Here is a 24,427-nt window from a genome sequence, read left to right as displayed (position 1 = left end):
TCTCCCGATTGAGGCAACACTCTTTTGAATGGCCCACTACCCATTTCTTCCTGAAGTTCATCCCTTTCTTTCCCTTCCCCACCATGACAATGTCTCACTCTGTCACTCAGGTTGGAGCGTCTCCTGGGTTCAAGCAATTCTCCCTCCTCAGCCTCCCAAGTAGCTGGGATTACAGGTGTGTACCACCATGCCCAGCTACTGAAGTTCATCCCTTTCTTCCCTACCAGCAAGAAACGGAAACCTCCACCCTACCCAAACAGCCAGATAAATGAAAGCTAAGAAAAATACACAGGAACACAGCAGAAAAGGTATTCCAGAGAATTACTTTTGAGACCGGATAAAAGGTTTTGGACCAAGCCCTATACAGCATTTACACTAAATTTATATATATAAATATATATATATATTTTAGACAGAGTCTTGCTCTGTTGCCCAGGCTGGAGTGCAATGGCACAATCTCAGCTCACTGTAACCTCTGCCTCCCAGGTTCAAGTGATCCTCCTGCCTGAGCCTCCCTAGTAGCTGGGATTACAGGCACACACCACCACGCCTGGCTAATTTTTGTATTTTTAATAGAGATGGGGTTCCACTGTGTTGGCCAGGCTGGTCTCGAACTCCTGGCCTCAAGTGATCCACCTGCCTTGGTCTCCCAAAGTGCTGGGATTACAGGAGTGGCCACTGAGCCCGGCCTAAAATAGCCAATATTTTAAAATTAATTGCAAACCACTAGCTATGCTTTTGGTATAAGAAATGTTCCATGTGTAGGTTCCTCTTTTCTCCTCAGTTTCGTCATCTGTAAAATGGGGATGATAGCATAACTACCTCACTGGATTACTGTGAAGATTAAATGAGTTAATTTAAGAAAAGCAGGTCGCGCGCGATGGCTCACGCCTGTAATCCCAGCACTTTGGGAGGCCAAGGCAGGCGGATCATGAGGTCAGGAGATCGAGACCATCCTGGTTAACACGGTGAAATCCTGTCTCTACTAAAAATACAAAAAAAATTAGCCGGACGCGGTGGCACATGCCTGTAGTCCCAGCTACTCAGGAGGCTGAGGCAGGAGAATGGCATGAACCTGGGAGGCGGAGCTTGCAGTGAGCCAAGATTGCGCCACTGCGCTCCACACTCCAGCCTGGGCAACAGAGCAAGACTCCGTCTCAAAAAAAAAAAAAAAAAGAAAAGAAAAGTGCCAGGAATAGTGCCTGCCACGCAGTAAAGTGCTGTATGTAAGGCCACTAGTATTATTATTTCTAAAGAATACTGCTCTCTAATCACCTTCTAGAAGATATTTTCATTCTCCAAAGAACAAGGAATCACAAATCTTCAAGACAGAGAAGCTTTTGAGATATATCCTCTACCCCCAACCCCTTATTTGACTGTTCAAGCAACTGTGGCCCAGCAGGAGTGAGTAGCCTAGAAGCAATTACCTTAAGCAAGCACAGACCAGTAAGGCATTCTTGTCTGCAAATGAGTGGTCAGTTGCAGCTGAGCCGGCAGCCTCACTATCAAGTTCTCTCAAACTAACTACGTGCCAGGAGCAGGAAAAATGGTTTGACACATCTGCTGTGACATCAGGGGACAGTCTCAGGAAGCCAGGCTCCCTGACCCTATCAGGAAAGGCACCCTGTTTACAAAATTCAGTCCCCTGCCATTCTCTGAAACTAAATCCAGCCACAAAATCACAGACGCCACTTCTTTCCGAAGCCTGCCTGTGGGGAAGGACTGACCAAGAAGACTCTCATATTTCTATTATAGAAAACAGCCCATTCCAGTTGACCCTCTTATGTCCTATCAAGTTCATGGGCTGTCAACCTGGGGTTTTTATTTTGCTGCCTTTTTTTTTTTTTTAAGAGACAGGGACTTGTTTGGTTGCCCAGGCTGGAGTGCAGTGGCGCCACAATTAGCTCACTGTAACCTCTAACTCCTGGCTGCAAGCTATCCTTCTGCCTCCCAAAGTGCCAGGATTACAGGCATAAGCCACTGCCCCCGGTCCCTTACTTTGCTTTTTGATCATGCAGAGAAGCTGGGCTTATGTTCACACACATTTCCTTAAAATAATGACGAATACTCAGAGGCACTTACTGGCACCACCTCACCACACACGCATATCGGAATGGGACATTTTCAACTAAAGAAATAGGTCTTGTTTTCTTCCATAATTATATATTCACCATAATTTGGTAAGTAGAGAAAAACAGAAGAAAATAAGACTCACCTGTTATTCTACCATACAGCCATACATACCAGTTACATGTGGTCAATTTGTATCCAATGTTTAAAAATTGAGAATATATGATTTATATATGTATTTTTATCTCCTGTTTTTTCACTGTACATGCTATCAATGCATTCTGTTAGTGACTGCTTTGGCCAGCTATATTTGTTTTCCTAAAAGTTATTTCCATTTTTCACCATTATAAAAAAGGCCAGGATGAACACTCTTGGGCATAAATCTTTGTATATACACTTAACATTTCCTTTAGAAAAATTTCTAGAAGTGCAACTACAGGGTAAAAGGGTATGAAGAATTTTAAGACGTTTGACATATACAGCCAAATGACATTCCCAGAAAGACTGCAGCAAACCACACTTCCACATGCATATGAGCACCTGGAGTTTTCCTCCATCTTTATGTCCAGCTCAAGGACTCTCCAAGGTACACACTAGTACTACCCACTGGCCACCTCTGCCTCAGGTCCCATAAGCACTTACACTTCAGAGTGTCCCAACCTAGGTGCATCTTGCAATCCCAGTCACCAGATCTGTTCTCTCCTAAGCCCCTGTCTTAGAAGGCAGCAATAAGAGAACACGCATACCCCTTCCAGTGGTTGGAGTCACTTACCTTAAAGGCATACTTCCATTATGCACATTAATATTTTTAAGTTGTTTTTTAGTAGTCTGATGAAACAATTCCATCTAAAGAACTGAGACCATCTCTCTAAAATAGACCTGCTCTTACTCCTTTGGCTAGTGCACAGGAAATGCTAACAAAGGCTTGTTCTCCAGGAGCCTGTTGAGGGCAAAGGTCCTAAATCCAACTCTGCCCATTTACTATCAGTGGAGCCTGAGGCACATTACTTATTCTGAGTCTCAACTGTAAGTGGTGACTGAAAGCAGCCACATTGAATTATTGAGCATGATATGTTCATGGTGTCCGTGGCGCATCTAGCATGGTGCCCAGCACAGCACAGGCACCCAATAAACGGCAGCACTTGCTGCTGTGGCCGCTGCGGCTGTCTGCTTTCTTGACCTTGAGCATCTCACAGCATTGCACATCACTGATTACCTTGCCACAATTTCAGCCTCCATCTCTTTGGCCACATTTAATATAGTTGCTTTCTGACAAGAGGATGGAAGATATTAATACCTGAATCTCACACAGATCCTCACACATACATGTACATTCCTAAGGGTGGGTTACTTCTGACAAGCCTCTGCAGAAAGTTGGTGCTGGGCATTGGAAGTTCTTACCCAAACCAAACAGACCACGCAGGCTCAAAGGGCCAGTCAAGTACTTGGCCCCCTTTTCAGTAAAAGAGGCCCAGCAGTTCTTCTTTCCTGAATAATTAATGATTGACATCAGGTGCTTCGATTAAAAGCAGCCCGGCTGTTCTTGCCACAGCTGATTGGACCAGAAGCAGTCCATCAGCAGAAAGCAGCCATCTGTGCACTGGAAGGACGGGGCCTGCTTCCAATTGCCCCAGGCAAAGACTCTGCCCTACAGTAGACTTTGCCATATTGAAGGTGGTGGTGGATGTGACCCACTCACAACTGCTTTCTGGAAGGGATATGTGCTTAGTGAACAAGCAGTCCTGTGGACCTCTCAAGCTTGCTGTTGCCCCAGGGGAGGCTGGCTTGCCACATCCTATGCTGCATTTCCCAGTCTTGGGAATCTGGGACACCTTGGATTTCCAGGCTGGGATGATCCCAAGCTACTATCTTCAATTCCTGCATCCACACCCATCCTGAGGTCAGTCAGACTAGGCTGCTTTTCTTTTTACATAAGTTGATGTTTTTTTCAAATTACAAACATAATACAAGCTTAATTTAACAAATGAAATGGCACAATACAATGATAAATAAAGGCAAAGTTGATTTTTAACTCCTGGTCACTACTCGTCAATGATGTAACCAATAATGCCAGCCTTTGTTTCCTTCCACATCTATCTCCCCACTCAAATACATATATACAAACATATGTACACATACATAGGAGCCTGCTTATTTGTTTTCACGAAAATAAAACCTTTGCAGAGAAAGGGTAATGCTTACAGACTCTTGGTGGGAGGGTAAATTGGTTCAACCACTGTGGAAACTAGTGTAGGGATTCTTCAAAAAGCTGAAAACAGAATTACCATTTGACCCAGCAATCCCATTACTGGGTATATACCCAAAGGATTATAAATTGTTCTGTCATACAGACACATCCACACGTATGTTCACTGCCACGCTATTCACAATAGCAAAGACTTGGACTCAACCTAAATGCCCATCAATGGTAGACTGGATAAAGAAAATGTGGTACATTTACAGCATAGAATACTATGCAGCCATAAAAAAAAAAGAACAAGATCATGTCCTCTGCAGCAACATGGATGGAGCTAGAGGCCATTATCCTCAGCAAACTAATGCAGGCCAAAAAACAAATACCACATGTTCTCACTTACAAGTGGGAGTTAAATGATAAGAACATATGGACACAAAAGGGAACAACAGACACTGGGGCCTACCTGAGGGTGGTGGGTGGGAGGAGGGAGAGGAGCAGAAAAAATAACTATTGGGTACTAGGCTTAGTACCTGGGTCACAAAATAATCTAGGTATAAACTCTGGCATGAGTATACCTATATAACCGGCACATGTACTCCCAAACCTAAAATAAAAATTTTTTTTTAAAGTTAAAAAGATTATTTTAAAAAGAGAAAGGAAATAGAAATGATTATACACATTATTTTATGGGCTTTTTTCATTTAACACTATATCAGGGACATCTGTACAAAATATGTACGTGCACATTGTGGGAGCTCAGTCAGGCTGGAGGGAAAAACTTTAAGATGAAGTTATAGGATATAGACACAAATCTTCTTGGAAGGCTGGAAGGTTTTGCAAAAGTCTCAGGATAGGGTTATGGCTGAAAGCAGCCTAATCCTTGAGTAAATGGCTTAAAAGTAGGTATAAAGGAATGTAGAACAGCTTATCTAAATAGCTTGTTTACTCATGTGGTCCTAAGACCAACCTTTGCTCTCTACTCAGGGTGTTGGCAACCAGGTCAATTATCCTATAGTGGTGTTTACTCAAAGCTTTTGTCATTAAATGTATGCTGAATAAATGCTAGCAGGGCCAGTGAGTCAGGACCTCGGCTGCAAGTCTTTACAGCACTCTCCTTGGAGTCTGTAAGTGGCCCAGATGCTCAGCCAGACTGACAGGCATAATATCTGTGTCAGTGTAGGTTATTCATTTGTTGCTAGGTCAGGGTCTGTGGGTTAAACCCCCGCAGTGCATATATGCCTTTTCTAAAAATTCTAATATTCCCTGAGTATATCCATTCTATGCAGTTTTACGAAACTGACTGGACATATCCCAATTCAGTCGAGACTTGAGGTCTCTTTTCCTCTTACTAAATGTGGCAGGCCCAAAGTGTTTCACCCTCTCAAACAGCATCTTCCCCTTCTAGGAAACTGTTCTGCGTCCAACTTAATACAGTGTTAGTGCAAACTGCCAATCTTAAAAACCCATCCCCCTCGCTACAGAGAGAGGCAAGTGCCTGAATCCTTCCCAAGACAGCTCTAGGCTATACGGAGTAAAGCGGAACGCTGGAGGAAGAGAGGACTCTCTTTTCTCCTTGGTCAGAAGCCATAAGGGCTTCAGGTGGCTCTGCCCCCCAGCTTGTAGAAATGTCTGAGAAAATAAAGCTGGCACGTGGAGAGAAGCAGAAATAGGAAATGGAGAGAGAGACTGGGGAAATTGGTGTACATCAAGGACCTAGTCCCAATACCCATCGGGCCCAGCTCCTACATTTCCTTTGATTCTGTGAGTTTCAGGATCTGTTAAAAAAAAAAAAAAAAAGGCTCCCTTTTTGCTTAAGCTGGTCTAAGCTGGGTTTTTAGTCCATGGTAGACAAGAATCATAAATAAAACAAACCCTGTTTAGGCTACAATTTTCACTTGAATATCCATAGATGACAAACATTCTTCCAAATTTGCTACTAAGTTCTGCAATTCTTTCTCTTTTTCCTTTTAAATTTCAAGAGCAAAAAAAAAAAAAAAAAGAATCCATTGCTGGGAATATGGATATGGGAATACTAGAAAGTTCTGCAATACTTCCAAGGACAACACCTGAGCAGCTTCCAGCTGTGCTTTAAATTCTCCTAGGGCTGTGTCACTGGCAGAATAATGTTAACTGTTGTGTAACTGTTCCACAAGAAAGGGGAGAAACTTAATTACCACTTGGTTTCTTTGTCAGAACTGCCAAAATGGCACCAATTCAATGTTTCTGCCTATTAACATTCTGTTAGGTGCCGTCCATATTTTTAAATAAAGGCAATACAGAGACTGTCACAAAAACCAGCCTTGATTTACATAATATACTTATTCATTTCTATTTTTGTTTTCAGATAGAATTAACATGGAAAGATATTCTTAGCTTACATGTTATCTAAGCTGTCTATGAAAATAAAGTTAGAAAAATCTTAAAGTTTCTTAATATTTCAGATTCTTACCAAAAATTAACAAAAAAACAAATGTTTGCCCTAGAGAGATTAACAGAATCAGATTGTGGGAAGGCCTTTTTGCATCTTGAAATCAGAATTGTTCTTCCCACCATGAGCCAGAGCATTGGAATTATGTCTCTGTGAGCCAAATTTCCACAAAATTGGAAAGGGTCTCTTTGTTTCTATACCCTGGGTTCCCAGAGCCCAGTGACCAAGTGCAAAGCTCACTTTTGTTCTATAAGATGATTCACCACTGTCAAGGGGGAAACAAAGTGAAGACCTACAACAGGATTATAAAATACCAAAGCTTGTCTCTTCCCCCACAGAGAGCAGCTTCTATTTTTTGGTCAAGTTGTTATGGCCTATTTACGTGAAAGACAATGGGTCAGGTGCTTCCTTTGCAAGCCTTGTACATGTCTCGTGCAATGTTCGGATCAAATACCTCTAGATACATGGTGCACTTTCTTGCCCTTGATTTCTCTATGGCCAAGACTGTCAATTCACTGGGAAGAACTCCAAACTCTCCTTTTAGGTTTTAAATTTTCAATTCCTTTCTTTCTATCACAGTAACTTATTTTAATCCATCCGCAGTTGAAAAAGTAACTGAACTGAACTGAACTTACAGCTCACATGTGCTAACTAGGCAATTTCCCTAAAAAAAAAATAAAAATAAAAATTATTGGCATCTCTATTTATACGCTTGAGCCCACCTGAACCCTCTCAACTTTCTAGAAGTTAACTTCTTGGACATGAGTGCATTCTGCAGCTTCAGAACATTTTTTCCACATATTGTATTTTTAAAAACATCTACTGAAAATATACTTTGAAGTATATATCATGTCAATTTGGAAAGACAGGAATGTGACATCACAGAGGGTGGCAGAAGACTGCTAATGATAATTTTGAAATAATAAATGTAATACTACTCAGAGACGGAATCAAGAAAAAGTACCAGTAGCTATAACTTGGAAATCCATAAAATAAACTTCCGAAGTCTGAGAAAGCATCATTTCCACCTGGTTCGTATAACAAATACTCTACATATTTAAAGTTGAGTGGGAAGCCAAGGAAACGAGTGAATCTACCTAGCAATTTGGAAGGGCAGGACATTACCACAACCTCTGGACTGCAGAGACAAAGTAAGAAAGCAGAGTTAATAAAGCCCAAAGGCTGATCTCAGCTGCAGAAGCTCAAACAGGCTGGACTGCCCAGATGGAGCTAGATTAGCGAAGACCAAACCAGGGCAGAGAGAGAGAGAGAGAGAGATAAAGATAAAGAGAGGGAGAAATTTTCTGGCCTCTCCCTTTCTCCTGTCCTCCAATGTTACTAGGATTTCCTATTGTTGAAAACCAGGAGGGGGCCAGCTTGGGAACCTGACCTGCAGGAGTCAGCCCTTCTGCCATACAAAAAGCAAGGGATGGATCTAACAGCAAACTGGTCAAGGACCAGCACAAGAACACTAACAGGACTGCATAACCTGCCTCACTTTGAGATCAGAGAGAAGTGGGGGCCAGCTGTTACCATGGAAGACCAGGAGTTACTGATGACAGAAACACAGGGGTCAGAGCCCTGGCCAGGGGGCAAGGCCTGGCAATCACATGGCCATGGCACACCCTGGCGGGGCCTTCTGCCCTCCCCTGCCCTGCTCCAGGGTGAGCCTTGTGTCTCGGAGTTGGCAGGCAGGATGGACAGCAAGCAAACTAGAAGAAGTAGAAGAAAGGGATGCAGGAGAAAACACAGTTCCATATAACATACAGAGAAGGCTCTAAAGGCATATAACCTGGAAAATGCCGGAGGTTATTGCCTGGTGTGAGGGCTTGATGCAGAAATGGGTGCCCAAAGGGGACTACAGCCTTATCTATGTTGTATTTCTTTTTCTTATAGGGGGAATATGGAAATTTATGTACAATTTTAAAATATATTTTTTAAAAGAAGGAATTACTTTAAAGAGGCAAGAGACAGTTGTCATCCAACACAAGAAGTAAGACTGAGTAGAGTTTGGAGATGGAAGAGAAGGAAGCCCAGGCAGCTGGTCATCTGCCTTCCCAGTAGAGAGGGAAGTAATGTAACTGTTACTATGAAAGGGCCAACCAGTTCCCTAGGGATTACCAGATTTCTCTCCCTTTCATCAAAACAAAATTTTATATTTGAAACCAATTCAGCTTCCAATTGAGACCAACCATGGTTACTGCTTCTCCAAAAACTGCTATTTTTAGGTTGTCGTGGTGTCTTTGGAGTATGTTCAACACTTCTTATTTCCAAGAAATGAGAAACACAATATTTAATTTTGTTTAGCAAGTGTAATAACTCACCATTATTACAGATTGGGGATAAAAATCAAGTGAATACTTCAGATTATAAAAACCAAATGACAGTACCTAGGCCCAAAGCAGCAGACCTCCTCTGGGAATGTGGAGGGATGTGTCAGGCAAATAAACCAGCCAGTTTCCAATCAAGGCACTGGACCAGCAGTTCATTCTCTCCTTGGAAGGACATCTGAGACAATATGCCCTGGAAATTCACTATCTACTTTCGGATGCTACAGAGATTTGCAAATCTGAAAACTAAATGCCATGCTATGCACTCTCCGGGCACTTCATAAACACTTGTTGACTGACTGGCAAACTGAAAACTGATGGAATGTACATTATCGTTTACTAGCTAAGAACTTCCCTTGCTTCCTGATATTTGTGGATAATTACATTATGATTATGCAGCTGCCAGACACATAGCCTCAATTTTCTTCCTCCTCCGCAGTGAATAACAAAAAGGCCCAAGCAGAAAACTCCTCTACTTGGGCAATGCCTGGTGGCTTTTTGCCTGAGACAAATTAATCCAAGCCCAACTCTGTGAGGGGGACTTGGCACCTTGATGCTTTTATCACCCGGCTTCTGGACCAGAAGGTGCTGGGGAGACCTGCTGAGGTGGGAGGTGGGGAATTTTATTTTCCAACCATCTGTGCATACAACATATGAAAACACAACAAAATCACCATATGGAGCTAAGTTTTAAATATGTCATCAGGCATTCTATGAGTTTAAGAAGAAACCCATTGGCAGTACAGCCTTTTCTGATTACTGAAAGAGAATAATTTATCTCTGGTTTCAAATGGCCCCTGCTCAAACATCCAAACCTCAGGACTCTCTTTTTATTGCTACTATTAATTGGGTTACACTTGAAAATTGCATATTGTTTTTAGAGGGTTTTCTCAGTGAACATCTCACATACACAAACCTCACAACAAATCCATGATGTGGGTAGGGCAGACACCATCACCGCTTTGACGAACCCCCTGCTTCCTAATTGATTCATCACCCCCAAACCACCTGCCCCTCCACGTACACAGTCCACATCTAATCTGTGTGTGTCTGCTCAGCTGCTTGTGACCTTTAGCATTCTTCTCATTTCAATGGATATATTTTTGAACCTAGAGAACCATGTCCATTTGGCTCTGTGGAGCATCCGATCCCATTCATCTAAGTGCCAAATCTGGGAGAGCACTTGCATCAGAACTACCTGAAATACACATCAGAACTACCTGAAATGCTTATTTAAATACCAATTCCTGAGCCTCACCCTGGACTATATCGCAACCTGCCTTTTTAGCAAACTCTTCAGGGGATCATTACGCAGCCTAAGGTTTAAGAATCACGGACACACAGAGAAATGTTTACAGAGCATAAATGGTTGGATGCTAAACTTGATGGCAACAACTTCATGCTCTGGGCAATGTTTCTCAAATTCCACAGGCTCCAGTTGAGAGGTCTGCTAGTCTCCCTGATGGTTTCTAAATGTATACTTTTACATCAATAATTTTTAAAAAGATTACCCAAGATAAGAATATTCTGGGTCATCTAGATCACCTTAGGTGGGGGTCACTGGAGCTGCTCACAAACATTTTGATCCTCCTCACCATCCTGGCACATGGTGGGAATATTCTTTACCCTCTTTGAGGTTGGATGTGGCCATGTCAATGGAAGTGAGTTGAGTCCAAGTGGAAGATTTAAGAGCCAGTGGGGATTCACTATACCCCCTTCTCCCAGTCACAGAGATGGGGAGGCACTCACTGAGGTAAGAACAGCCATCATCCAGGTCCTGACTACCTTGAACTGAGCCCTTCTGCTAGGCATGTAGCAAAAGCAAGAAATGAAATTGTTGTTGTTGTAAGCCACTGAGATTTGGGGATTTTTTATTACAGCAGCATGGTCTAATTTTTCCTGATAGATAAACCTGATCACCAAGAACTAGCATGAATTGGGTGTCTGGGGTTGCCTTTGTATTTATAATCATCTAAATGTCAAGTAATCATCTAGAATGACAGTTTAACTTTTAATTCAATATTTACCAATCTTGAGCCCAAGGATTTTGTCACTGGGATTCGTGAGTTCTAAAGTTTGAGAAACATTATTCTGGGCTATAGATGCACAATGAACACTTAGTTCAGACTTAAATAAAGGAGTTGTGTGCTTTTAAACACATCCATTGAATCAATCAACTCACAAACAGTTGAGGCTTATCAGATTATAAACTCCTTGGGAACAAAGGACCTTATAGGCTGTAGACCTAAAAACATATTAGTTACATTTGACCATTAAAAACTTGACATGATGATTGGGTGTGGTGGCTCATGCCTGTAATCCTAGCACTTTGGGAGGTCAAGATGGGAAGACTGCTTGAGGCCAGGAGTTCGAGACCAGCCTGGTCCACATAGCGAGACCCCATCTTGTATAAAGAAAAAAAAAAAAAAAAAAAACTTGACCTGCTAACACAAAATAAGTTAGAAAGACCTTCCCTGCCGCTGAAAAGCTTATATTATTGGGCAGATAAAACAACACGTGGATGACATATAGACTTCCCTAGTTTGTGGTTCTGACTATAAGCGCTAAATTATTTCGTGACAAATGTGAACTGGAGAATTGAGGGATAGGTTTATGGTAGATGTAAGAATTTAAATGGACTTTGAAAGATCGCAAGGACTGGCTGGGCACAGTGGCTTACACCTGTAATCTCAGCATTTTGAGAGGCCGAGGCAGGTGGATCACCTGAGATCAGGAGTTCTAGACCAGCCTGGCCAACATGGTGAAACCCTATCTCTACTAAAAATATAAAAATTAGCCAGGTGTGGTGGCATGTACCTGTAATCTCAGCTACTCGAGAAGCTGAGGCAGAAGAATTGCTTGAACCTGGGAGGCAGAGATAATGCTGTTCTTAGAACTATTTCATATATCTCCATTCAAGAATAAAGCTGGTGCTCAATGATTATTTACTGACTGAATTAATCAATACATGTGGCAGACCCTGTTTGGCAGTCCAAGATTAGATATTCCTTCCCTGCTTAGAGTGAGGATCGTTAAACTTGACTTGAGTCCAAGTCTATTCAATCTCAGGGACCAAGCCTGACATTAGGCAGGAAAGATTTTAAAATGACAAGGAAGCTCAACAGACTTTCTTTCACATTACTGACAATGAAACAAAGATTTCTGTTTCTCTTTTGCCACATCACTTAAAAATGGCCAGACAAGTTTTCACCAGATTTGGTGGTTGTATCTGAGATGCTGTGACTTAAATATGAATTACAAAAATTAATAAGAAATTAATTTCAGGAAAACTTAGAGAACACCCTGAAAAGAGGGCTTGTCATCTTAAACTCAGCAACTGAAACTGTGAAACAAAAAGACAGCCTTAGGTATCTGCTGATCACACGGACTAAGAAACCATCAACCAAATAACAAATAGTGGTTTCAACCATAAGAAGCAAATCAAGCCACAGGATGGATATTATGAATTGCAGGATTCATTTATTAAATGGTGACAAATCACCTTCCTAAGCAGCTCTGAGGAATCAGATCAGTGTAAATAATAATTACAGCTATCACTTATGGGATTATTATGTGCCAGATACAAGCACTAGCTCATCTAATCCTCATAACCCTGTGAGGAATAAAGTATGGTTATCCCTATGTTAAAGATTAAGAAAGTGGGATACAGAGACATTAAATGACTCTGCAGAGTCACTTGGCTAGAAACTGGTAGGTTCCAATCCAGGTTTTTCAATTTCTGGGTCTAGCCTGACCCTAGGCTTCAGATATGGTAGGAGGACTCCTTGTCTTTTGGGTCTGAGCTGCCTGCAAGGGTACCAGTTCCTCTGGGCCTGGGGCTCTGCCTTGAGCCTCCTCTGTAATATCTCATCCCATCCAAGGAAATTAGAATCCCACCTACAACCCCCTCAACCACCTGTTTTGCTAACAGGCTTCCCTGCACCCTATCATAAATGTACAGTTTTGCTGTAAAAGCTTAGCTGTCCCAAGGCAGGCCGATCACCTGAGGTCAGGAGTTTGAGACCAGCCTGACCAATGTGATGAAACCCCGTCTCTACTAAAATACAAAAATTAGCTGAGTGTGGTGACGGGTGCCTGTAATCTCAGCTACTTGGGAGGCTGAGGCAGGAGAATTGCTTGAACCCAGGAGACAGAGGTTGCAGTGAGACGAGATCACACCATTGCACTCCAGCCTGGGCAACAAGAGCGAATTTCGGCTCCACCTCCAAAAAAAAAAAAAAAAAAAAAAAACAACTTAACTGTCAGCAATTTGCCTGCACTCACTAATTGTCCGAAATAAGCTGGCATAAGTTAAAAAAAAATTCAGACAAATCTAGTTAAAGAATCACAACTAGATTCTTTATCCCAGTGAGATAAAGAATTGTACTTTAGCCGGGCATGGTGGCTTACGCCTGTAATCCCAGCACTTTGGGAGGCTGAGGCGGGTGGGTCACGAGGTCAGGAGATCAAGACCATCCTGGCTAACAGGGTGAAACCCCGTCTCTACTAAAAATACAAAAAATTAGCCGGGCGAGGTGGCGGGCAACTGTAGTCCCAGCTACTCAGGAGGCTGAGGCAGGAGAATGGCATGAACCCAGGAGGCAGAGCTTGCAGTGAGCAGAGATCGCACCACTGCACTCCAGCCTGGGTGACAGAGCGAGACTCGGTCTCAATAAAAAAATACATAAAATTAAAAAAAGATTGTACTTTAGGCAAAGAGTCAATTCATTCTGTCCCACCTCTTTCTTTTTTTTTTTTTTTTTTTCTGGAGATGGAGTTTCACTCTTTTTGCCCAGGCTGGAGTGCAATGGTGCAATCTTGGCTTACCACAACCTCTGTTTCCCAGGTTCAAGCGATTCTCCTGCCTCAGCCTCTCGAGTAGCTCAGATTACAAGCATAGGCCACCACACCAGGCTAATTTTGTATTTTCAGTAGAGATGGGGTTTCCCCATGTTGGTCAGGCTGGTCTCGAACTCCTGACCTCAGGTGATCTGCCCACCTTGGCATCCCAAATTACTGGGATTACAGGCATGAGCCACCATACCTGGCCTGTCCCACCTCTTTCTAATAAATGGAGCAGAAATAATGAAAAGCAGTATCTGGGAAAAATAACATCTGATAAAAACCAGAGAGACAAACACCCTCAGCCATCTTAAAGTGGAACACAAATCTCTGATTTTGGTAGTATAAAGTTATTGAACTCTTCAAGTGACAAAGACATTACAACGTGACCCTCTTTTAGGAATACTTCTTACAGCCAATGTCAGCTCAGCATAAAATTTCAAACCAGTTATGACAATGGATGCACTTACTTTGCTAAAAGAAAATATAAAGAACTGAGAGGCAGCAGATATCATTTGTATAGGCCCTGACAAGTTCACAGTAGCAATGGCCACTGGGGTTCCAGTAAATGTTTAATTAACAATTGGCTCTCTGGAGGAAAAGGCCATGATTTGTAGGTTTGCTGATTGCCATGGTGTAAATACTCCCTTAATGGCAGATTTCAAGCTACCAAAGTGACTAATAAACACAACATTGGGCAGAGATATACATAGTTGACTCTCACGAGCTGGTGTGAGCAGGTTCCTGCCCACTGCTGGCAATTGCTAATACTTATTGGTTACATACTGTGTGCTGGCTATCTAAGTGTTTCATAGTCACCCTCTTTGAATCCTTGTAACAGGCCAATGGGGCAGGTACTATTTTATCCCTATTTTATAGATCAGAGGAAACAAGGTGTTGAAGAGGTTAATTAATTAACTACTCAAAGGCCACACAGCTTGTAAGTGTTAAGAGCTGGCATTTGAATCCTAGCAGTCTGGTTCAATGGGCCATGCTCTCAGCCCTTCTTCAATACTGCCAATTTCGTAGGTGGTTAAAGAAGATACTAGGATTATCCAACACCCATCTTAAAGATGATGTGTTGCTAAAGATTGCTAGTAAAGATTAGGCTCTGGGCTAGGTGCAGTAGCTCACATCTATAATCCTAGCACCTTAGGAGGCTGAGGTGGGTGGACTGCTTGAGCCCAGAAGTTCAATACATGCCTGGACAACATGGTGAAACCCTGTCTCTACAAAAAATACAAAAAATTAGCTGAGCATGGTGGCGCGTACCTATAGTCCCAGCTACTTTGGAGACAGAGTCAGAAGTTGAGCCTGGGAGGTCGAGGCTGCAGTGAACTGTGATTGCAACCACAGCACTCCAGCCGGGGTGACAAAATGAGACCCTGTCTCAAAAAATTTTTTTTAAAAAGCAGGCAATGGGGTAAAGAGGAATGGCCCACAGCAGCCAAGGAAGGGTTTGTCCTCCTCTCTCACAATAAATTTCACCTCATCTTTCCAGGCCCATATCAGGTTTTTTTGTTTTTTTTTTTTTAAATAGGGTCTCACTCTGTTGCCCAGGCTGGAGTGTAGTGGCACAATTACAACTCACTGCAGCCTTGACTTCCCGGGTTCAAGTGATTCTCCCACCTCAGCCTCCTGAGTAGCTGGGACTACAGGTGTGTGCCACCACACTGGGCTAATTTTTTGTATTTTTTGTGGAGATGGGGTTTCGCTACATTGCCCAGGTTGGTCTTGAACTCCCGGGCTCAAGTAATCCTTCTGCCTGGGCCTCCCAAAGCACTGGAATTACAGGCATGAGCCAGGTGCCTGGCCCAGATGTTCCTTCTTTAGTAGCACCTTCCCCAACTCCCCAGAGTTGTTTAATACCTTTTCTTAAAAAAATTATTTTTTTCCATTAGAAAATAAATCCATGGTCTGCCGGGCACATTGGCTCACGCCTGTCATCACAGCACTTTGGGAGGCCGAGGTGGGCGGATCACAAGGTCAGGAGATCAAGACCATCCTGGCTAACATGGTGAAACCCCGTCTCTACTAAAACTACAAAAAATTAGCCGGGCGTGGTGGTGGGCACCTGTAGTCCCAGCTACTCGGGAGGCTGAGGCAGGAGAATGGCGTGAACCCGGAAGGCTGAGGTTGGAGTGAGCTGAGACTGCGCCACTGCACTCCAGCCTGGGTAACAGAGAGAGAGACTCCGTCTCAAAAGAAAAAAAAAAAAAACGAAAAGAAATACACGCCCAAAGAATATGGAAAATAACAGAATGGAAAGAAATATCTTGCAGTCTCACCTGCCACTCACAGCACTGATGTGTATTTGTACTATTGACCTCAGTTCCTTATACAATGATTCTCTACTCAGGGGTGAGCATCTCCCGGGAAGACTATCAGTGTTATCCACATTTGTATCTACCTTTCACCCCATTCCCACACGATCTCCACCCCAGCACAACACTCAACTCATAGCTGCCCCCCAATTAACCTAGATGCTTTATTATAGTATCTTCTAATTCATACAAGGAAACACTGAGCTTTTCATGTCCATCTTCAAAGCTGTCCTAATCTTAACTAAAGTTGGTTTTCTTCATTTGTCTTGAACACATATTACTATATGCTGACCCTGCGTGGGGCAGACAAGGGCTGCTCCAGCAGGCACCTGTTCTTACCTGCATCCCTCTCATCTTCTGGAACCGTGCTATGGTGTCGCTGATGGTGTAGACACGCACATGGCCCATGTGCAGCTTACCAGAAGGATAAGGGAACATGGAAAGCACGTAATATTTTGGCTTTGATTTCTAGGAAAGAACGACAATGAGTATTTATTAAGCATTTTCTGGGAACTCCACATGTATACATAACATTTTGGCATTTTGCGCAAAGTAATAATTTAACATTTTAAAAGTTTCCTTTTAAAAAGACTGTTTCCAGAATGTAAATCAATTAAAATGTCAAAAAGCAAAATTCAAAGCCCTGGTTCAAGTTAACAAATGTCCAAAATAATGCCAAACAACCTCTAAGTGTTAATTACCCATACATCTTTTTTTTTTTTTCTCTTTTAAGAACTTATTTTTTTAAAAGGAATGAATTAACAGCATTTGCAGTGACCTGGGTGAGATTGGAGACTATTATTCTAAGTGAAGTAACTCAGGAATGGAAAACCAAACATCATATGTTCTCACTGATATGTGTAAGCTAAGCTATGAGGACGCAAAGGCATACGAATGATACAATGGACTTTGTGGACTTGGGGGGAAGGGTGGAAGGGGGCGAGGGATAAAAGACTACAAATAGGGTACAGCCTATACTGCTCGGGTGATGGGTGCACCAAAATGTCACAAATCACCACTAAAGAACTTACTCATGTAACCAAATACCACCTGTACCCCAATACCCTATGGGGAAAAAAAAAAAGAAAGAAAAGCGGTCCCAATGCAGACCCCAAGAGAGGGTTCTTGGATCTCGCGCAAGAAAGAATTCAGCGCAAGTCTGTAGAGGAAAGTGAAAGCAAGATTATTAGGAAAGTAAAGGAATAAAAGAATGGCTACTCCATTAAAAATAAAACAAAACAATACTTCTCTTTTAAGACAGCTTCCATCTAGGTCCTTAAAGAACTGTCTGTTTTTCCGAAGGAAGCTCTAACACATACATATATCCATGTAATTCAAAGAAGCAATAGTTGAATCACATAGATGTAACATCTCTACAAATGGAGTCTCTTCCTAAATTCTCTATAGCTGCATTCTGACGTAGGTTTAGCAGTAACAACAGGATCCTAAGCTACCAATTTGGGTCCTGAGTTTCCCCATTGTATTGACAGCCTATCTTTCAACAAAAATGTTGAAATGGAAAGGTAATGAGAAGATCTTTTTAACAAAGGAGAAGGTTGTTGTTCTCCAGGGATGATAAATAAGCAGCCTCAGACCAGGGTTATGTAACTCTCCAGCTTCCAAAGAAGCAGTTTCATCATGGGAAACATAGAAAACTGTACATGTATCTGAACAGAAGGAACACAGGCCAGTGAGTCCTTATTAGATCACTGACTTCTGGCGTCTTAATTCTTCCCCTGGTAAAATGATGAATGCTGTCATGAGTGTGCACATGAATGGGTAAGGCAAACAAAGATGGTAGTCCTTGAATGGACTCCTACTAGGGGGACCTACTGTTCAAGGGTAAGGACTGTGCTTTAGTCACCTCCTTCTCTACACCTGCCCCCAGTGCCAGCAGGAGTTTCATAAGATGTTGGATAAATGTTCGTTGGCCTTCGTGCTCCAAAAGCCTAATAACCGACCCCTATGGAGCACTTTTTATCCAGCAAACTTCACAAATCCTACCCAAGTAATAGGAGGGTTCCCCACACCCAAGTTTAAATCATCTCATGACGGGGTCAGGGGTGGAGGGGCTGGGGAGAAAGGAAGAGCAACAGGTAACTGGGTGACTGATTCTGTTTGGTCACTGAGGGTCAGAATTTCTGCTTTTGTTTTATTTATTCCTGCCTTCTGTTTTTTTCTTCCTGGCCTTATTCCCTTCCTAGAACTTTACTCAAGTTCTTTAACAATTTGCTTCCCCCGAAGTAATGCAAACAAACACAAAACAGAATATTCATAACCCTTCTTTTGTGTACATATGTGGGAGGGGGTTTTTAAATATTGTTTGCTGAGTGTTCGCATGACTAATAATGCACATAAACCAAATATAATCAGTAGAGCAGAAGAAACCAGAAATCAGATTCTTGCCAAGGAGTTCTTAAACTTCCTTCAGCAAAGAAGTTAAACAAACCTTTAACGGAACCATTAGCAAGTGGCAAAAAAACCCCCCACAAAAACTAGAATAGAACTTTTCTTTGTGCTGCCCATCCTCTAGAAATTACCAAGGAGTGTTAAGCTGCCTGAAGGAAGAGATGGGAAAAAAAGAACAATTAAGAAATCTGGATCATACACAAATTAGAAAATCATCTGGAACTGCTGAAATGACAACTACAATGGATTTATACAAACAGGATGGAAAGCAACACATTGGTCACACACTTTAATTAGAAACTGCAGATTTATAACTCTTAGGAAAATCACAGAAATGTGAGAGAGGACCTGAGATTCAGGGGTCGGTGGGAACTCAGGAACTTAATAACTGTCCTTAAGAAAGTGAGTGGCAAATAACCCTCTCAGCTTTTGAGCAAGTCCCTCCAAGGAGGTACAAGACCCCATCCTTTTACTTAGTGCAGAATCAGAAGAAAACTATCCACTCAATTCATGCCTTACTCCTTACAATGAATTAGGCATATGGCTTATTCTTCAGAAATTTTTAGGAATATGGGAAAATAGCTGTTAAGAGTTCTTTGGGAGCTTAGAAAAACAGTAAAATCCTTGATCTAAGCTGTTTCTAGCTTTTCATTTGAAATTTTTTACATAAAATTATTTTTATTATACTGTTTGTCATATATTTAATTTAACAATCCTGCCCCAAACATTTTCCACCTGTAATTTCTTCACTAACATCTTTTTTTACATTTGTTCAATAAAGATTAAATTAATAGCAAAATCAAATGAATAATTATATACTAGCTAAGCCAAAATCCAAATCTGAGTTCATAAAAGATACATAGAAAAGTATTGTTTTCTTAAGTCTTTAATATGCATGAAGATTTTTGTTTATTGCAGAAAAGGTATTCAGCTTATTGCCTGTCTCTGCCTTTTGCTTTTCTGCATGAATTAAGTCATTTTCCTCTGTGACAATGAAATGAGTTCTATCATCTGGGAGTGGAAAAGAGAGAAGGAATGATGGGGGTTTCTGTTATAATTGAGCAAGAATCTGATTGAAAGGGAAATTTTCATAATTATATAAAAGTGTAAGAATTTAAGCCTTTAAAAGAGATTCAGATTTTAAGTGATGGGGAAAGGATGGCTTTTATAAGTGGGTCCTATTATTTTTGTCAGGTTCTGACTTTAGAAGAAAGATGACTTCTGCCTCTTTATAGATCACGCTCTGGAGCTGTGGCTGAGTCTAGAGAATGACAGAGTAAAAGGAGCACCTCAATAGAAGTCCGGAGCCCTAGCTCTGGTCCTAGCTTTGTCACTAGCTGTGATGCCTTGGGCAAATTCCTTTGCCTTTTGGGATCAGTTTGCTATCTGTAAATCAAAGGTGAGACAAAAGAAGGTTTCTGGGTAAAAAAGCATGAGCTCAGGAATCAAACACACACTTGATTTTGAATCCTGGCTCTGCCATGTCTTGGCAAATTGCCTAAACCTCTTTCTGAGCCTCAGTTTTCTTACTCTAAAAATAAGGATAATAATACCTACCCACTGGGTTGTTTCAGGATTAAATGAGATAATCAACTGAAAGACAGTACCTGGCACACGGTTAAATGCTCATTAAATGGAAATTATTTTTTAAATGATAATTATGTTGATGACAAGACATTCCATTTTGAAAAACTTATTTGAGTGGATTTCAAGTGAATCTAATACCAGAGTGAGATCGATTATAAATGCTTCAAAATCCATGAGCATTCCATCATAGTCTCAGTTCCTGATAGACACACCATGTTCTGATCTTCGTGTATCTTTTATTTATGTACCACTTCCGTTTGTAAAATGCGTTCAGTCACAGATTTTCTCATTTGATTTTCAAAACAATTCTGTGAGATAAACAATGTAAGGAGCCCCAGAATCCAAAATGTTAAATGATGTGTCCTGCATCACGCAGGTTTCCTGGGGCAGAGCCAGCATTGCAGCCCAGGCTCTGGCTCACTCACTGAATGCTCGCTCTGCTTTGCCATTCCTTGATTTAAACCCTGATAGGGGGCTGCCAGGGGATCACACACAATGCCCCTTATGCTATCTCCCCAATTACTAAAACAATTTCTTTTGATTCATTTAACATTTTAAAAAACTGTATGCTTAAGGATGAGATGTCACAAAATCAATAAGCTACAATGTCGAAATGTTTGGAAGTCAATAAATGATCATCTAAACCAAAAGGGGAAAGAAAGCTAATTTTACTGTCCTCACTCAGAATTAAACTGCTCCTTAAGAGTTTGTTTTCAGAATCTATTACGTTACATTAGTCTGATGATGTTGACACAAGGGCTTTTCACTTCTTAATGAGGTAAAAGTCAAACTTTCATTGTAAAATTATGCATTACATTCAAACTTTCCTTTTTTTTCCATTTCATTTTACTTGTTATACACTACATCTTTCTCAATAGCAATTTTTCTTTCTAACCATTGCTCAAAACCATCTTTCAGTTTAACACAAATAGCTCCCCTCCCCTCACTCATTTTTCATAACCACCAATCTTATAGAAAGAATGAATGTGATGACACAATCAGGAGATGGGGAAAAGGCAAGTTTAGAGAGGTGTGGTCTTGTGCAGCTGCACTTATTCAGCTGCTTGCCTTGGGCCTAATCTCTTTATTAAACATAGAAGTTTAAGTTATTTGATTATAACTACTACAAAGAGATGATCAGAATTTAAGAGTAAAACTCCAATCAGATTCAAACATTTCATGTAACAAATCACATCTCCCACCTGTCATTTTGACCAATATCAAGAGGTAAGGGTTAACACATTCCAGACTGATTCCCAGCAGGCTGGCCTCCCAGAAAAGGAACAGAGAGCACTCCATGGAAACTGGCTGCAGCCAAGTATTATACTTCCACCATTAATTCAGGTAGAGTGCCGAGCTGATACACCTGGTGCAGAAGCCAAGGGTCCACTAACACGTGTAGCTGCTACCTCAAGGTTAGACCCTACCCCAGATCACAACAGTGGAAGGGCTGATATCCCCCAAACTATGACGCTGAGGCCGCAGAACAGAGTTGGAGGCTAAGGTCATGCCAGGGAAGGGGCAGTTACTTCTCAGAACATGCAGCCAGCGAGGAGCCCAGGTGCCTCTCCTGGAGTCTCAGATATGACCTTGCCAGAAATCTGTGTGCTGCCCCACCATGCAATGGACCACAAAGGACCCATCATCTGGTAGAGCTCCTATTTTGATGAGCTTCCCCTAGTAAATGTTGCTCTAAAACATCTGGTCTGCTGCTGTCTGCCATATACCTCGTGCACAATATTACTGTGTGCATCCACCACACTGGAAACTCTTGTAAGCACTATCGTTATATCACCTCATTTATGCCTCCCAAACGATTTACCCCTCCCAATAGTGCAGGTGGGCACTATTATGATCACTCTCCATTTCAGATAAGAGAATTGAAGCACAGAGAAATTCAACAATTTAGTTCAAGGTCACATATTTAGTATCTTATTTGAACCAGGTAGTCTAACCCCAGGGTCCAAACCTTCAGCCCCTCTTCTCTACCCTCTTAGAATCTCTCAGAATACTCACATCAGCTTCTGAAATTTTGGAGGCCTGTTCTTTTAATCGCTGATGCCACCATTTCTCAACATCCTTTCTTGTCTGCAATGTATACTCTTTTGTCCACTTTCCCGTGGCACTGTAGATACTTCTGGTACATCTGGGAATTACTCTTCTTTCCCACTTGATGACATCTGGCCCACCATTTAGCTGTATTTTCAGAAGAGAGGCATAAAAACCCAATCTCTGCCAAGCAGAAGCCATTCTTCAGAAGGTGAGAAGGCCCTGAAAAAGAGGGCAGAAAGCACACTATAAGCTGCCTCAAACCCTCCCCAGAGCTTATCTTTCCATTTGTCACAGTTCAGTGTTATGGCCCTGTGCTTTCCCCTTACTCTTTTAATGATTTATTTCCCTGAAAAGAATACTTTAGCAATTCAATTGAGCTAAACACAAACTTTTTAATAGAAAATATAAAGGGTCAGTGACCCCTAACATCAAAAATGCAAAAATCCTGTAGGAAAAAAATGGAGACCATCAACTGGCCAGCTCCTGCACAACCTTACCAGTTGCATGGAAGGCATGGAGTGCCCTCCCTCCCCTTCCCGTGGGCCAGCCCAGGGACTCTCCAGCAGGCTTCACTTCCTATGTCTTCGAGCCTCAGAAGAGCTCAAGCACATGTTGGGTTGGCCTTAGGCTCAAATATCAGAAGAGGTCTAAATACAGGCCTCCCAGGAGGGCCAGAAACTGTTAACTACTATTCGCAATTTTTATACATATTATGAGTTAAATATACCCTGTAGGCTGAACCTGAAAATAACCACTATTTAGAAGACTGATAATTCATTTAGTTTCTCCTTCATTTACCAAATATTTATTTATTTATTGACTTACTTTTTAGAGATAGGGTCCTGCTCTTTCACTCAGGCTAGAGTGCAGTGACACAATCATACCTCAGTGTAACCTCTGACTCCTGGGCTCAAGTGATCTACCTGCCTTAGCCTACCAAAGTGCTGGGATTACAGGCATGAGCCACCACCAAGTATTTATTGAGTACCATTAGGCCCACACATTGTTCTAAGCACTGGGGATACAGCAGTAAACAAAAACAGAGTCCCTTCTTTCTTTTTTTTGTTTTCTTTTCTGAGATAGAGTCTCCTTCTATTGTCCAGGATGGAGCGCAATGGCATGATCTTGGCTCACTGCAACCTCCGCCTCCTGGGTTCAAGCAATTTTCCTGCCTCAGCGTCCTGAGTAGCTGAGATTATAGGCACACACAACCATGCCCAGCTAATTTTTGTATTTTTAGGGAGATGGGGTTTCACCATGTTAGCCAGGTTGGTCTCAAACTCCTGACCTCATGATCTGCCAACCTTGGCCTCCCAAAGTGCTGGGATTACAGATGTGAGCCACCCACACTTGACCCAGAGTCCCTTCTTTCATGGCACTTACATACCAGTAGGGAAGCAGATAAGAAACAAACAGTAAGGGAGGCAGATAAGAAACAAAAATATATAACGTGTAGTCGTGGTGAGTGCTATTTTTTGGAATTCAACTCATAGGTTGGGGCCTACCAGGATATCCAGTTGTAACTGAAAATTCAATTTTAATGTTTCATTGGCTTCTTCCACAAGTAAATTCTAGAAATGACCTCACTGAAGAAGTTTCATGTTTTATTGCTATTTAAAGGGTTGAGGTGAGATTTCATCAAATATTTCACAAATATTTAAGATATAAATATTAGACTAAATAGCCTAAACTTTCCCCTTCTTGCATAATAGCATTCAAGAAGTGCTACACTGAAAAAACAGATGAAAACAGATCTTTTCAAAACAAGACAGAAATAAAGAAACCTGGCACTCTAAGCTGATGTTCTTTGAGTCTCTCAAAATTATTTCAACTTCTATTAGGATTTGGCCTGTTTCACAAAGGTACTGGAACACAAATGTTGCCAGGAAGGTCAATATGGGCTTATAACAGTGAGTGTCATGCTCACATAAGATACCAACATAATGTGGGCATCTTACAAGTTGGTCTGCCAAAGTCACTGACATTCTCACTGCATTAAACACCTCTTGTTTCTTTAGGGGTAAAGTATAGACTTTAAAACAAAATCTCCCTTAGGCCGGGGGCAGTGGTTCCATCTGTAATCCCAGCATTCTGGGAGGCTGAGGCAGGTGGATCACCTGAGGTCAAGAGTTTGACACCAACCTGGCCAACATGGCAAAATCCCTCCTCTACTAAAAATACAAAAATT

At 41.7% G+C, this 24,427-nt stretch overlaps 1 protein-coding gene across 2 annotated transcripts in view; it reads right to left on the bottom strand.

The window, feature by feature from the left end:
* LARS2 (leucyl-tRNA synthetase 2, mitochondrial) overlaps positions 1-24,427 on the bottom strand; it is a 161,765-nt gene that overhangs the window by 134,217 nt on the left and 3,121 nt on the right. For both annotated transcript variants that reach the window (XM_030936067.1, XM_010374389.2), the window contains 2 exons: positions 22,204-22,458; positions 16,531-16,659 (listed from right to left, as the gene is read on the bottom strand). In XM_030936067.1, coding sequence (XP_030791927.1) covers positions 16,531-16,659; positions 22,204-22,437 — 363 coding nt within the window. In that variant the 5' untranslated portion in view covers positions 22,438-22,458. The remainder of the gene's footprint in view (positions 1-16,530; positions 16,660-22,203; positions 22,459-24,427) is intronic.

This window comes from Rhinopithecus roxellana, chromosome 1 (genome assembly GCF_007565055.1).
Source record: "Rhinopithecus roxellana isolate Shanxi Qingling chromosome 1, ASM756505v1, whole genome shotgun sequence".
Classification (NCBI taxonomy): Eukaryota; Metazoa; Chordata; class Mammalia; order Primates; family Cercopithecidae; genus Rhinopithecus; species Rhinopithecus roxellana.
The sequence above is the reverse complement of the archived record's forward strand: the minus strand, read 5'-3'. Positions and strand labels throughout refer to the sequence as shown.